The following is a 14,822-nucleotide window of genomic DNA, read 5'->3' as shown; positions in this document are numbered from 1 at the left end:
GGAGGCTGTTAGTCAGAGCATTAAACTCACAGGAGCCTCCAAAGACAGTCTCGGGAGGTTTTATGTCCTCCTTAGAACCACTTTATATACTTTTCAGACATTTTACTGCAGTGTGACTGATAACAGCAGAAACAGAAGCAGAATTATTATTTATTTATTTTTTTAAATAATGCTACTCTTGCTACTCCTGCTCTTGAACATGCTTGGTATTTACAGTAACAATTGATGGGAGCCCATAGAGTTTTCATAACACATTTTCAGGCCTGAATAAAATTATTTTTTGGAATGTAATATAAAAAGATGAGACAAACCTTTGATACGATTTTTTTTCATTTTATTTTATTTTTGTCGGAATGACAGCTTCTGTTATGTACAATAGTGGACAGAAACAAATGTTACAGAAATTATAAATATACTCTTGCTCCATACTGGTTTCATTCTACATTGGCTGAATAGTGACATGTTGATAATAGTTCTGTACTCAAGTCCACTCTCACTACCCTTCCCTTTACAAGACAGTATCACATGAGGAGTACCTGTGCATTAAAACCGATTCGTAACCAGTGTAATTTCAATACTCTTGCTGGCTGCCCCCTCATGGCCAACATGGAGGAATGGGAAGGTGGGATAAAAGAGGGAGTCAGGCAGAAGAGACGATGAATGGCAGTCACCCAATGATGTGCACAGTCTTCAGATGTTCGGTCTTGCAATGATGACGAAAGGAAGCAAAGTGAGGTCAAGGAGGAAGATAGGGAGCAAACACGGGACACATGGAGCAATGCCACAACTTCTCTTAAAATCTGAGCCAGTACATAGCACTGCGCATTCTGTTGTAGTCGGGTAACTGCTCGATGGGGCCTGGTGGAGACAAATGCAAAGGAAAGATTAGAAATATTACAACAGTATGGGCCCAGTGCTTGCTGCAAAGATACCAAAATCGCACAGAACTCACCGACACCTGCCACAGCAGGACACTTATCGTAGATATATTTGGAGCAGATGTCACGCACCATCCTGGGGGTCACAGCCTGAAAAAAGAAGAACATTTAAAAATGTTTTACATCAGAAGGCTGCCACATGATGTAAAAGTAGACAGCACCAATCTGAATTTTTCAGTAAACTTACATCAATCCGAGCATTCCACTCTGCAAGAGGAATACGACGCCCGTAATTCAGGATGTGTCTGCCGATGTCGTCACAAATTGGTGTTGTTCCTAAGAGATTAACAGGCTCTTGACTTCCAGTTCATGGCTGTTGTGTATGCGTGTTTATAGAGATACAAGATGGACACATGACATACCATTAAGCTGTCCGACCAGGCTGGCCTTCAGAGCGTTCCGGCCTCTGATTACATCACTCTCTGTGACTGTAGTGCAAAGGTTCATCCTACAGAGGGGAGAAAAAGAAACAAAAAAAACAAAAAGGAAGAGAATAAACATGTATTCATTCAATAATTCACTGTAATCTACCACTTTTCTGTCACTGGTATCTAGATCAGGTATCTGTTATGTAGTCATCACTGACCAGGCATTCTGAGACCAGTGCATCATGTCGTCGATGTGGTGCCTATCGCTCACAAAGTAGATGCCCAGTAGCCCGGTGTCACTGTAGGAGGAGTGGAAGGCCTGGAAGCTGTGACACAGCTTGTCCTCCACCGCCAAACGAGCCAGGCGGCTGCTCAGGTGCTGTAAGAGAGGATGGAACACACTTCTTGTTCTACTGTTCTTAGAGGACTGCTTTAGAATTAGATTTCAACTATTGCAATGTTCCTCTCAACAGGTCCAGAGACAGAGGAAAGACCCCCTGACTCAGGTTTTCAGAGAGGAATATGCTCTACCCCTTCATAATGGCCACTTAAGACATAAACAATCCCAAGTGGGCAAAGCTTAAAGGGGAACCATTACTGGTAAAGTTTCATCATTGCTGCCTTTTCAAATCATCATAAACAAAACCAAACAAGTAGAAAACACCAAACCTTTCCACCGCCGTAGGTAAGGTCATAGCTGCCGATGATGGCGTTCCCCACCATTAGGGGCACAATGTCTGGACTAGCTGCGCTAGCACCCTCTACAGAGATGGCAATGTGTGCCAGAGGCAAACCATCGTCACGCATGCGGATCTGTGGGAGGGCAAAAAAGCAGCAGATCCTCAATTTACAACAACTGTAAATATAATGTCAGAGTTCGTACTAAATTCTCAGTCACAAGTCAGAATCACATGTATAAAAAGTAGAACTGTACAGTGAAAGTAATTTATTCAATTTTTATATTTTTAGCCATTTCAAACTTGATTTTATAATTGTTATATGTATTCTAATAATGTACTCAATAATGTACCCAATATCTCCAATTAAACCCCAGCTTCCAATCATTCATCTGAATATAAGTTAAGATGAATAAACAACATTTGGATGACATGTTAAATAATTTAAGAGAGAACAAAAAGAAAAACAAAAATATCTCACCTCACTACCAGTAAACCTGCAGGGGGACAACAAAGGGACGGCATCACCCTCGTACTCAAAAGACACTCCACTAAAGTGAGTCTTGGCCAAACCAACAAGCTCATCATGATTTACACCTGTAAATGAAACACAGGTGAAAACCAAACCACCACATGAAAACTAAAAATCCACAGGCAGCTTGTGATCTTGTATATTAGAAAGAGGAGGCTCTACCTCCAGCAGCAGACAGCACCATGCGAGGGGCCTTGTAATGGCTGTTGATGTAATCAACTAAGTCCTGGCGGGTCACATTCCTGGAAGCATTGAAAACAAGGAACGGCATGAATTCTCTTTTGATTTCCTGTTTGTTTCTTGTAAACTGAGGGACATTGGGAACATGGGTTGGGAGGGTGTGGTACCAGCACTGTTCTTACTGCAGGCACTAGCTCAACATAGCGTTTAAGGTCACACAAGTCTAAGATGTAGGCTTTGAGAAGAATAATTTAGTAAATGATCATGTTGATGTGCTCTGTATTCTACTAGTTCTAAAATCACATATAACAACAATAAATAGCTTTGACATTATTGTGCTTCCAATGAAAGCAATTCTAGGTTGATCTGAGACATTTACTCATTTCAGTGTATGTGTGTGAGGGCTTGCAGTTCCACCCACTTGGCAGTGCTGGAGGGGCCAAGAACACTTTGCCCCAGGGGAGTGCCCTGGTAGGCTGTGGCATGAAGCAGGTCCAGGCAGACGTCCTGCAAGTTGCCCTCAACTTCCTCCAGCTCACGCAGCACCACACCTCTCTGCTGCTCCATCTCTGCCTCGTTCAGTGAGCAGCTCTGCACGACTTCTGACAGGATCTCCACAGCTGAAAACGGGAGAAACACACACAGATTGTGCTAAGAAAATTTAAAAAAATAATAATTAAATTAAATACTGCCTATTACAACAAATACCAAAGAAATTGGGACTCAGTGTAAATATGTTGCAAATGACTGATTTATTTTGAAAGCCTTAATTTTCCTTAAGAATATCTTTAAAAATTGTCAAGTAATTATCAATTTATAATAATAACTAAGAAAATAATATGTGGTTTCTTGCCTTCTCAGTAAGTCGTCTCACCTTTTGGTAGATCCTTGGTAAGGGTCTTCATGTAGTATGCAGTATGCTCCCGTGAAGTGTAAGCACTCAGATGGGCACCCATGGACTCTACCTGCTGCTCCAGAGCTGTTTGAGGATGATTTTTTGTTCCCTGCAGGTTAAAGAAAACGTGGATTGAGGAAGCTGTGCAATGGCAATGTTTACGTACTTACTAATGTTTCACTTAAAGTGTAAAAATAAAAACTTTGTAAGTCTACCTTGAAAGCCATGTGCTCCAGGAAAAAACCTGCTCCATTGTTCTTCTCGCTCTCATAGCGACTGCCAGCACTGATCCAAAGTCCAACCTGTGATTGGCAAGATGTGAGGAGAATGAGATTTACTGTGGTACAAAAATAAAAAGTTTAATAACCTTTTTTGAATATATATATATATATATATATATATATATATATACAAACAACAAAAATAAATTTCTTACTGTGCAAGTGGCATGCCCAGTATCTTCTGATGCAACCCTCAAACCATTGTCCAGGGTAGTAAGATGAGTCTCTGGGGCTCCCAACAGACTCTGGGCATAGCTGACTGAGGCCTGCCCACGCCTTAGAGACAGCAGGATGGGCTAGGAGTACAGAATAAAAACCTGTTACTGCATGTTTATCTTATTTGACACATGCATGCAATCTGACACATGCATGTCATTACAGACTATAACTATGTATGTAATGTATATAAATAGCAAGCTCTGAATAATGACTCAGCTTGAATTAGGGGGACTGACTTTAAGCTTCATCACTGAAAATGGTTACAGTAATTAAAAAGAAGCAGAATGGATACAATAACTGAGTGACAGAAGGTTCACATCTATGACCCTCTGAATTTATCATAAAGCTGCTGAACCATTAAATGCTAAACAGGAAGTTTGGCTAAAGACCAAATCTTAAGTTTAGATGCCCCCCTCAAATTCACCACCACTAACTAAAGTTATCAAAGTTACAACAAACAAACAAAACGAGAAACTGTCACTATATCGGTTCGACTCCTGTGTTACATACAATAAAACAGACTGAATAGTAAAATGTTGTATTTTGTGATTTCAAGCCATTATATTAATATATTATACATGTCTGATAAGATGACAAAGGAACTTCCTCAGTTTTTAATCAATGACACAGGACATACACGACAGCGGGCGACAAAGTGAACTCAATTAGCGTCCACAAGTTACTGAGTAAAAAATGTATGTGACTTAACCAGCCATATCGAAAACATCATGTTCATTCACTGTAAATTTTTCAATATACTCTTATTTCCAACAAACAACTCTCACGAACAAAACCACTTGAGCAACCGCAACAACATTGCAGAAGTGTCACTTAGAATCTGCCTTTCAAAAGTCACTATGCTAACGCTACTAGCCACGAAGCTTTGAGGGCAAGTGAGGACAAATTACAAATACTAGAATAACTTGCTTTGTGAATAATCATAGACAACTGAAACGGCGACTATTCTCTCTGTATGAAGTGGATGTCACATGTTAACAAGTGGTTATAAGAGGTAAAGCTTCATTTCACTCTTGACCTTGCGTTCACTGCTACCTAAGCAATGCTAACCGGTTAGCTAACTCATCATAGCCTCTGAAAAGCGGACAGCTCAGCTAGCTAGCAAGTTCGCCAGACCACTTATCAAGTACTTTCCCTTTAGATATTTTAATTGTTGGGGAAAATAATACCAATGTCCCGCTAACCTAGATTATATTGTAATCGTTCGTGTCCCTTTAAATATCCTTACACTGCGGGCTTTAGCGAGGGCTCGACCCACGGTGCTCCCAACTCGGCACACGGACGCCGCCATTTTTCAGCTCGGTTAAGGAAGGCAGGCCAGACACGACTGTTCCGCTGTCTCGTCTCTTCTTCGTGGGAAAAAAAGTGTTTCAGCTTTTCAGATGGGTATCACCGCCACCAACTGTTCATTGTGTGTTATTGACAATGAGGTTAGCCAATTGGAGTATTGACTGACGATTCCAATGAGTTCCACTTTTATTTTTCTCAACTCTTATCTTAATAGTTTTAAATGAATTAGCAATAACAAACAATTGAATCAATTTTCCAATAATTGTATTCTCTGCCTTCTAAACCTTTACTCATTCAATTATAATAACTGTCAGACAAATATGTTGAAGCTTTTTCTTAATTTCACAACAAATTAAACCAGACTACCATGAAGTCAGATTATCTCATCCAAACTCTAAATACTGCAAATAAATGTTTTAAGACTGACTTAGTCGTCTCTTTTCCTGTCACAAACCTGATACTTTGGTGTGTGACCTTACTGTATAAAACTAGAATCACTGCCTTAATTGTAATTGTCCACGTAGGTGTTTGATAGTGCTAATGAGAATGGGGTGGACGGATTAACGAAAACACAATGCCTCTGATCCAGCAACAGCTGTGACAGAGTAATTCAGTTTGATAAGAAATTCTAAGGGTGTGACAGCATGTTCTAAATGACTGCTTTTATACTTTACTTTACTTTACTCATATTAGTAAAAAGATTTGCTGTGGATTTGGAAATTCAATATAAAACACATGGCCATTGATTCAGTCCTGGCTTTATTGTGAGGTAGGTGAAAACATCCCTGCAAAAAGCACACCCCAAAATTAACTCGTGGGGCCAATGACTTCTTTTTTGGGCTGTTTGGGAGCTATAATCTCTTGCGGCGAAGGACATTGTTGCTTCTCTATAGTGCACCGTTGGACTGTCTCCAAGCACACATTTGATACTTCGGCTTGTTTCTTCCACAAAAGCCCAGAAGGTGAGTTGCCATCAAGAGGAACAGACTTAACAGACTTACTGACTGTAATTGGCAAGTAAAGCGTGGGGGTTTGAACTGGCCTGGGCACAGGTGGTTCAGGAGGAAGAAGAGGAGTTGGCAGTGTCTCACTGCTGTTGCTCTTGAGCTCTGCACTCTTCAACAGCATCTTAGGCAAAGGCATGACTTTTTCTCCTGAAGGATCCTTCCCTCTGATGGTGCCCCGGCGATTTAGTGCTGAGCGGTGGGAGGACTTCAGTGGAGGAAGTGGCCAGGGGCTCTTAATGGCGCACCCTTCAACAAGTAGGTTGATTCCTATGTACTGAGGTACCTCTACTGCTGCCTATAGATAAAAGGTCATATCTAAAGTACTGTGTCACCAACATAATTTAGGTTATTTACATGCATACTACATACTAAAACCTTACCTGCCTGAATATAAGCTGGAAGTCTCCTGTATTTGCAGTGCGGTCAACCCTCCGGTCCAGAACGACTCGCAATGTGTCCTCCTGCACAGCAGCACAGAGACTCGCTGTCACTGGGGTTGAAGGTGCCATAGTGGGACTAGCATTGATTTCTATTAACCATGGATGAAGGTCACAACCTGAGAAACAAGATTATATCACAATATTTTTTCTGTAAAATTCATAGTTAAGGAACTCAGAAAACCTATGTTTCCTTTGATTGTGAAGTCACTGCCCTGTTCATTATCTTACAAGTATAAAGTAACATACAAACCAAGTGCATCATACCTAACATGAAATCAGCACCATAAAGCTCAAATGTGTTTTTGCGTGACTCCATCAGATCCTGAGCAGTCTGTAACGTGTGGATCACGGCCTTCTTCATTCCTGGAACCACCACCGTTTCCCACTGAGCTGCCTTGCCTTGACTGGCCAGAAAGGCCTTGAACTCCTCATCCAGCCACATGTTGTCTACTGGAATACCTCGATGACGTTGTTGAGAAGGCCTCAGGTGCTTTTGGATGGAATTATTGCACAAGTGCACAGAGCTGATGAATGAAAAGGAAAAGGAAACTAAATCTAAGTTAATAGACACATGCATGGTCTGTTGTTCGAGTATTCTCTGACAATGTTTAGGTTTAGTAAATACAATATAGTTACATGACATAGAAGACATTTTTTTATACTTAACCCTGTGCAAATGATATAATTAGTTGTGAAATGATCCCATTTGTTGTACACACTACACGACTGTTCCAGTGTTATTCCTGTTCCTACATTTTAATGTAGGGACATTCTTGGCATTAAATCTAAAAATTAGCATATCATTTTAAAAAAATCATTAGAATATCTCAGTTTCAGTATTTCATGTTGTCTTTCTGTTATTTTTTGTTAAAATAAATGATTAAATAATTTGACAATAATCTATTCCTGCTCTTTTTTCAGATATTGTGTAAACATTGTGTCTCAACTTTTTTAGAAATGTGGATGAATAATACTTTAGTTTCATAGTTTAAGACCATTATTTACCCTTTATTGATTAATATAAATAGAATGATTTAAATAAAAAGAGATGGGATATGACCTAGATGTACCAAGATTAAGTTTAGGTTAGGTTAATGTTGATGTCTACATTACCGCAATGGCAAAACCACTCGTTTCTGTCTGTCTCTGCATTTAACTGTCTAAACCACACAGCCCGAGTTACAGTATGAGAAAAGAACTTTAGCCCTCCTAACAGGACTCCTTTTACTTTTAAAACTTTGCAAAGAAAAATACAGCCTAACGCTGTTCTTTTCTTTCAAGCCTTACTCTCACTTTCTAAGAGCTTGCAGTTAATAATTATCTATCTTGAGTCATGGGAAGCGCACACTATACAGTATGTGCATTGGTAGACAGAAGTTTCAGATACTACTTTCAGTCTTTGAGTCAATTTGAAATTCACAGATGCAGTTAGATTATAAATGCATACGGATGTGGTGAGACCTAGCAGTTATTTAGATCTTGCACAGATGTACAATCAAATCTCCCGCCAAAATGACATGCAAAATCATCTTGCCATATTCTGTTTCTCAGTTCCCGTTCATCTATTTTGAAATAAATCTGCTTTCATATCTGTTTCTTTCATTATTAGTGTAAGTGCTATCTTACCTGTCCAGTATATCGAGCGAATAAGGCTGTGTGGAAAAGCGCAAATAGCACTTTTTATAGAACCACACAGTCAGAGGGTTCCAGTCAGTAACAAGGAACCACTGGCGCACATCAAACTTGGTGCCATGGACCAACAAGGGGCGCTCGATGTACTTCTGCACCACCCACTTACTATCCTTGACAAGTGTTGGATCACTGTCCACCAGGCTCAGGATCTGATCAAGGCGCTTGGCACACTTTATACCTTGATAGAAGGAGAAACAAGTCACGCAAGACTTTGTGACACATGCAAAGTCCGATTGTTTCTGACTTCTTACCTCTGCCTCTGGACTTTGCCCCAGGTTTGATGATCCAAATGTTGTGTATGCCACCTATGCCCAGCTGTGGGTTGTCTTCTTCCAGTCTCTTCAGCATGGCCTTGCAGCAGCTTACAAAATAGTCACTGGTCTCAATCTGTGCTCCTCCACTGAGTGAAGAAGCAAAAAGTGGTTCAATGTGGAGATCCTGAAGAGCAAATAGCTTTGCAAAATGATCTATTCTCTCTCAAGCTCACACTGATGAACACTCACTGAACAACAAAGTAGTAACTGTCAATAAACTCTGCCCACTCCTCCGATGTCAGTGTGTGTGGTGTTTCCATGCCCGTGTCTATGTCACTGTGCTCCAAACTATCCAGATACTCCTGACAAACTTTGAGTGCACCGTTGATCATTTGGGAGTTTGCTAACGGTTTGGATCGTTGTTTGCTTTGTTTCCTCTTACCTGAATGTGGAGGAGATTAGTGACAGCACTATTTATGGTTGAAAGAGTAACTACACGGTCATGTGGGAAATGATCATACCACGAACAGCCTGAATGTTGTGGCTTGTTCCCCCTTCTTGAATATGCTGGTCCCTCTCTACAATATACTTCAGAAGACTGGTGCAAGCTGTCCGCCGGTAGTCCTCTGCACAGAGAACAGAGACAGAGATGAGTATCCCTGAGTGAAAGTCGGCGGCTGCTGGAGAAATATCTGAGAGATATAAGTGTAGTCAATCTATAAGTGATGTAAGATCAGATCTAACCAATGAAAGCATGCCTCTCATCTTGGGCTGCTAGTCTATAACAGCGGGGGAAGAAGGTGTCTGGGTCAGCTGAATCAAACCAGTGAAGGTTCCTCAGGTTTACACACAACCCTGCCTGTCAGAGAGAGAGAAAAAAATTGTAAAGATGAGTCAGTGGAGCAGATTGGAGGCATCTCATAGTCTGAAAAACTGACTGAACATTAAGAAAACATACCTTGGTGGCGAAGCTGCCTGCCTTTGCAAAATGATTAATAATTTGTTCTTTCTGCAAGATGTTCGTGCTGATGACGTCTCTCCGGTTTGTCCAGTAAAAATAAACCATTTCATTCCGCACAATGCGAGACTATAAAATTAGAAGAAGCAGGGAATGTTGTCTGAATTCATAAGAGTTTTACTACTTTAATTTTTAGTATTATCAATATAACCAATGCTTTTTACCATTAGATCATGTAGTCCATTGGTGTCCTGCTCCTTTTCAGCATCATCTGAGTTCTCTGAGGAGAACATTAATGGGGTAAAAACAAAATATGACCTCTTGATAGTCACACGTCTACAAGTAGCTCACCTTCATCGCTGTCACCAGCATTATTTGAGCTGGCTCTGCCCTCACTGCACCGACGCTGATGTGCTTGTTTCTTGGAGCAGTGCATGCGCTGCTCAACCCAGCCTCTGGCTCTCAACGCTGCCCTAATGACAGGGTAAGGACCCTGGATGGAGAATATCTTATGCATCTGAGACGAGAAACAGCGGAAAAACAAATTAGGCGCTCTCTCTGGGAGCAATTAAAATTTTGCATGTGACTGCAAAAATTCCCACTTAACAAAAATGTTCGCTCACCTTGACAGCTTTATCTGCACAGACCTTGGCGGTCCTCAGTCTGTCTGGGTTAATAACAGATCGGCTAACTTTGGCCTCGGGACGTGTTGCTGACACACACATACACAGAGTCATGCTTCCATCATCACAGACTACACACTGACGTGTACAAATTTCCATCTACTTTATTATTACTAATAAATCCTTAAACCAAGTTGTCACACTCCAACTTAGTAATTCATGTTATGAGGTGTTCCTTTTTTTACAATGTAACATATGCTTTCCAAGAAATGTATACGGATTTCTTGCAAGTAAGCGTTTCCCAAAAGGGTGCATGCAAGCTACATATTCAGACATGATGTAGAGAGATTGTACCTAAAGGTGTAAGGTTTGGAGAAATACAGAGTAAAGTCATGAAACTTTTATACATGCGTTCAAATATTTGGCCACCTGCCCTGCTTGTGACTTCATTATTAATTCAGCGCTTGTGATCGTTTACCCATCTCTGTGAATGCAACGGGCAAATGTTTCCGGAGGTGTAACACCATGCTGTTATGACCTTTCGTGCTTCTGTTTAATGAGGAGTCCAAGTCACAACAAATTAATAAATAAAAAATTGGATTTCTGTTAAAGATACAAGAACTGATAATCAGTCTGGATGCAGCTGATGATTCGAACAGCATATAATAAATCATGGTGATGGAGCCACGTTATGATTAACATTTGAAGGAAAAAAATAACACTTTACAAACTGATACTTTTGATATTCACTCACTGTCTGGACATGTTGCACGGCATTCATCTGTAGCCCGGTGTCCTTCCTGACCAAGGTGGACAGACTGACCCAAACTGGTGGCATCCATACTCACATCAACTCATTCTTGCAATGGTGAGCACAACTGAAAGACAAATCATTTCAGCAAAAACAGTTACAGTTTTGTAGATGCTGTGTCTGTAAGAGACTAACTTACAAGCTGTTTTTAGTCAATGCTGAAGTTCAACTACAGCACTACACGGTCCTCTACAAATCTCAAGCGTCTTTTTCTCAGCTTAATAATTTTTTTTAAACTAATGTAATGTGTCTAATGTGTAACTAATGTGTCTAATGTAACACACTGCACCAATAGCTATCAGTAAAATGTTCTGTGGCACTAAGTAAACCCCAGTAAAATCGCTCTTCTCACCTGAGAGACACAGGTGTATTAACCTCGGTGCCAGCTGAGTTTCACCGGAGAAACTAACGGCGAGTTCGACTATTAACTTGTTTATTGTTTCTATGGCAACCACCAGACAATGGCTCCAATTTGTTTTCCCACGGTTATATGTGTTTATTTTTTCTCGTCTAGGGCAGATATATAGAGTATATACTATATATACAGTATTGTATAGCTATACTCTTTAGCTCAGTTTATACTGTATATACTCTATAGCTCTGGTCTAGGATATACGCAACAAATGAAGAGGTTAAAAACCGGAACTAATCGATGCCGATTAACTTTCACAGCTGTTTACATTAGCAAATTAGTCTGAGATTATGGATAGAAATAAAACCGGAAGATGTGAAACGATAAGAGGGTGATTTCTGGCTGAAATGTGCTTAGAAAATAAATAAAAAAAATACAAATGTTGGCTTTTTGGGGGCGCTGTATTAACACCAACCTTTAAGATTATAGTAGGAAAGCAATTTTTTTTAGGTTATTGTTACTCATCCAGTTATACAGACTTTACACGTTTTGAATTAAAAAACGACGGTTAAAAGGACAAATACCTTTTTTTGTACATAGCTATTCTACCCTAAAACATTTTCAAATGGCTTTATGTGCGAACTGTGTTAAAGTCTAAATTCTTTTTCACAAATCTCAGCAACTACAGCTATACTCCACAGCTCTATTGGCAACATATTATGAAAAATCTTAATTATGACGTCTAACGTTAAGTAACCTGGCGCCATTTTTTTCTCCAGGGCGGGGCGGCCGTACGTCACGATGCTTCCTCAAGCACTCGCTTCAGAGCCTCGTCCAGGCAAATCCCCGCACTGTATTCAAATACACACTAAGCTGTACACAAAGTCACACACCCACAACAGCGTTGACACATTACGTTCCACTTTCTGATATAAATCTACCACAACACTGCACATCCGCCGGTAAGCCAGCTCTGTTTCGAAAATGTCTTTACAGTCAGAGGAAAATACGCTTTGGTAGAAGTTCGTCAAGCTAACCTGCTAATTCTGTTGACATGTTTAGCTGAGCCTGTGTGTTGAACCTCCTCAGGTGCTGGAAGAGTTTTGTTTCGGCCCGTTGAAATGTGTGGAAGAACCGCGTGCACGCTTGCTCCTGACGAAGTGAGACAGGCCTGCTCCTACAGAAACCGAGAGGGTCAGCGGCAACAGCCCCTCTGGAGGGATGGAGACGCGGACAAATACCGACCCTCTTACAACAAGAGCCCACAGTCCATGAGTCCCGTGCTGCTGTCACAGAGACATTTTGACAAGGTAACGAAGCCCAGTCGAGCTGTTGTCCTAACGCTGCTCAAGTGTGTTAAATGTTGCTTTTGGCCGCGTCCTTCCGTGCGTGACGGAGTTTCAGATTGTTGCTGCTAAAAGTAAAAAAAAAAAAGGTAGTCTCCCCTAAGTTACAGAAGTGGATCCCATTTATGAATATATTCTGTTCAGTTGATGGACACAGTGACTGTAATGCTTGTTGAATTATTTTCTCTGAGCTTCACTACGCCATGATACACAGTTCATACATTTTTTATAGCATATTCCCAAACACTATGAAACAAACCAATGGTAGTAAATTATGCTTATGTTTTTGTTTTACCCTCAGAATGCACCTATGGATGAACGCGTGCTGGCATCCATGCGTTGGGGTTTGATACCTGCGTGGTTCAAGGCGAACGACCCGGGCAAGATGCAATATAGCACCAGCAACTGTCGCAGTGAGAATATACTGGAGAAGAAGTCATACAAGGTGCACAGAGTTGTGGAAAGCTATTTGATATTTCCTATACTTTTTAGTATGTTCACACAGGACTTTTCTTCCAATCGTCTTCTCTCCAAAGGATCCCATGCTGAAGGGACAGCGCTGTGTGATCCTGGCAGACGGTTTCTATGAGTGGCAGAGGGTGGAAAAAGGGAAGCAGCCTTTCTTCATCTACTTCCCTCAGGGTTCCAGCCAGGAGAAAAGGTGTCGGGATGACCTTGTGACTCCAGCACGCAATAAGGAGAAGGTAGTGTGCCCCCCAGAGGAAACCTCCTCTAGTTGGTCCGAGGTTTGCATCTATGTTTCTTTTTCAATATAAGCACAGTGAACATTTCTTTCATCTAGCGGAAATTGACATTGCTGATAATTTCCTGTTGGGGAGTCAGGCAAAACGTGCATGTGTCCTCCAGGTGTTTTTTGTTTTTTCTTTCCTCTCCCTTCATTCAAAATTTCAAGTGACACACAAACTTGTGCTTATGATATTGATGTGAAAAAATAAAATAAAATCAAAACCATAACAGCAGCATTTCATCAACACATATTCATTAAATCTTTACAATTTCTTTCATTTGAGAATACTGAGCACACTCCCTCTATTGTTTTGCGTGGGCAAGGATGTAGAAGCACCAAGTGAGTGGAATGGATGGAGGTTGCTGACTATGGCTGGACTGTTTGACTGCTGGACACCACCAGATGGTGGAGAACCCCTGTACTCGTACAGTGTTATCACTGTGAATGCTTCCCCAAATCTGCAAAGCATCCACAATCGGTGAGAGTGGCTGATAAGAAGGGGGAAAAAAAGTTGTTTTTTTTCTCTCTCTTTGTGCTCATATTTAATCTCAAATCGATTTGCAATTGTGTTTTAGGATGCCGGCGATCTTGGACGGAGAGGAAGAAGTGAGAAGATGGCTAGATTTTGGGAAGGTGAAGTCTTCCGATGCTCTGGAACTGCTTCAATCTAAAGACATTTTGTCCTTTCACCCCGTGTCCTCTGTAGTAAATAACTCACGCAACAACACCCCAGAGTGCCTCCAGCCAGTTGATCCCAACAGCAAAAAGGTAGGAAATAATAATGTAACTGCTGCTGGAACATGAAACTGGACAGCCGGATTTGTTGAGCAAGACGGAAGGTTTTAGCTGACATATTTGACCCTCGATTTCTAGGGGCCCAAACCCACCGCAAGCAATAAGATGATGATGAGCTGGCTATCGAGCAGCTCCCCTTCAAAGAGGAAGGCATCTGACACGGGCAACGAAGAGCAAGACAGCAAGCAAGGAACTCTGCATAAGTCCAAGGGAGCGCTTCAGCAGTGGCTTCAGGGAGCCAGCAAGAAACAAAAGACCAAGTGAAATATATTAACTGACACTGAAAAGACCATTTAGGCCTTATTTTTTCTACTCACAGGTATGAGAGAAACGTTGCATGCTCACTTTTTTTGTAAATGTAAGTTACAACATTAGATCAATAAATACTTTTCATCACC

General features: G+C 41.0%; 3 protein-coding genes and 1 non-coding gene across 5 annotated transcripts; 1 reads left to right on the top strand and 3 right to left on the bottom strand.

Moving 5' to 3' along the window:
• Nucleotides 1-320: 320 nt before the first annotated feature.
• Nucleotides 321-5,446, bottom strand: uqcrc1 (ubiquinol-cytochrome c reductase core protein 1). Its single transcript, XM_072382695.1, has 13 exons — nucleotides 5,337-5,446; nucleotides 4,027-4,167; nucleotides 3,806-3,892; nucleotides 3,570-3,699; nucleotides 3,117-3,315; nucleotides 2,678-2,757; nucleotides 2,465-2,580; nucleotides 1,976-2,119; nucleotides 1,525-1,685; nucleotides 1,301-1,386; nucleotides 1,126-1,214; nucleotides 953-1,028; nucleotides 321-858 (listed from the first exon to the last, which is right to left on the bottom strand). The coding sequence occupies exons 1-13, from the start codon at nucleotides 5,397-5,399 to the stop codon at nucleotides 794-796; spliced, it is 1,437 nt and encodes a 478-aa protein (XP_072238796.1). The 5' UTR covers nucleotides 5,400-5,446; the 3' UTR covers nucleotides 321-793.
• Nucleotides 1,762-1,883, bottom strand: LOC140304274 (small nucleolar RNA SNORA26). The gene has a single exon (XR_011915267.1). It is a non-coding gene; the product is annotated as a small nucleolar RNA SNORA26 (small nucleolar RNA).
• Nucleotides 5,447-6,144: 698 nt separating the features above from the next.
• Nucleotides 6,145-12,660, bottom strand: LOC140303795 (tubulin monoglycylase TTLL3-like). Its single transcript, XM_072382701.1, has 14 exons — nucleotides 12,573-12,660; nucleotides 11,127-11,250; nucleotides 10,373-10,461; nucleotides 10,101-10,266; nucleotides 9,974-10,029; nucleotides 9,750-9,878; nucleotides 9,536-9,650; nucleotides 9,313-9,417; nucleotides 9,041-9,233; nucleotides 8,789-8,937; nucleotides 8,472-8,715; nucleotides 7,110-7,369; nucleotides 6,786-6,961; nucleotides 6,145-6,700 (listed from the first exon to the last, which is right to left on the bottom strand). The coding sequence occupies exons 2-14, from the start codon at nucleotides 11,212-11,214 to the stop codon at nucleotides 6,206-6,208; spliced, it is 2,265 nt and encodes a 754-aa protein (XP_072238802.1). The 5' UTR covers nucleotides 11,215-11,250; nucleotides 12,573-12,660; the 3' UTR covers nucleotides 6,145-6,205.
• Nucleotides 12,657-14,787, top strand: hmces (5-hydroxymethylcytosine binding, ES cell specific). Of its 2 annotated transcripts, none has more exons than XM_072382697.1 (6): nucleotides 12,657-12,845; nucleotides 13,183-13,326; nucleotides 13,418-13,585; nucleotides 13,953-14,107; nucleotides 14,205-14,397; nucleotides 14,503-14,787. In XM_072382697.1, exons 1-6 carry the CDS (start codon nucleotides 12,657-12,659, stop codon nucleotides 14,686-14,688), a joined length of 1,035 nt encoding a protein of 344 aa, XP_072238798.1. In that variant the 3' UTR covers nucleotides 14,689-14,787. The 2 variants fall into 2 exon arrangements, with proteins under 2 accessions (XP_072238798.1, XP_072238797.1); XM_072382696.1 differs by having other exon boundaries at nucleotides 13,418-13,627.
• Nucleotides 14,788-14,822: the final 35 nt, after the last annotated feature.

This window comes from Leuresthes tenuis, unplaced genomic scaffold, assembly GCF_036924035.1.
Source record: "Leuresthes tenuis unplaced genomic scaffold, fLeuTen1.0.hap1 SCAF_3, whole genome shotgun sequence".
Taxonomy (NCBI): domain Eukaryota; kingdom Metazoa; phylum Chordata; class Actinopteri; order Atheriniformes; family Atherinopsidae; genus Leuresthes; species Leuresthes tenuis.
Note: the sequence above shows the minus strand (reverse complement) of the source record. Positions and strands in the feature narration are given on the sequence as shown.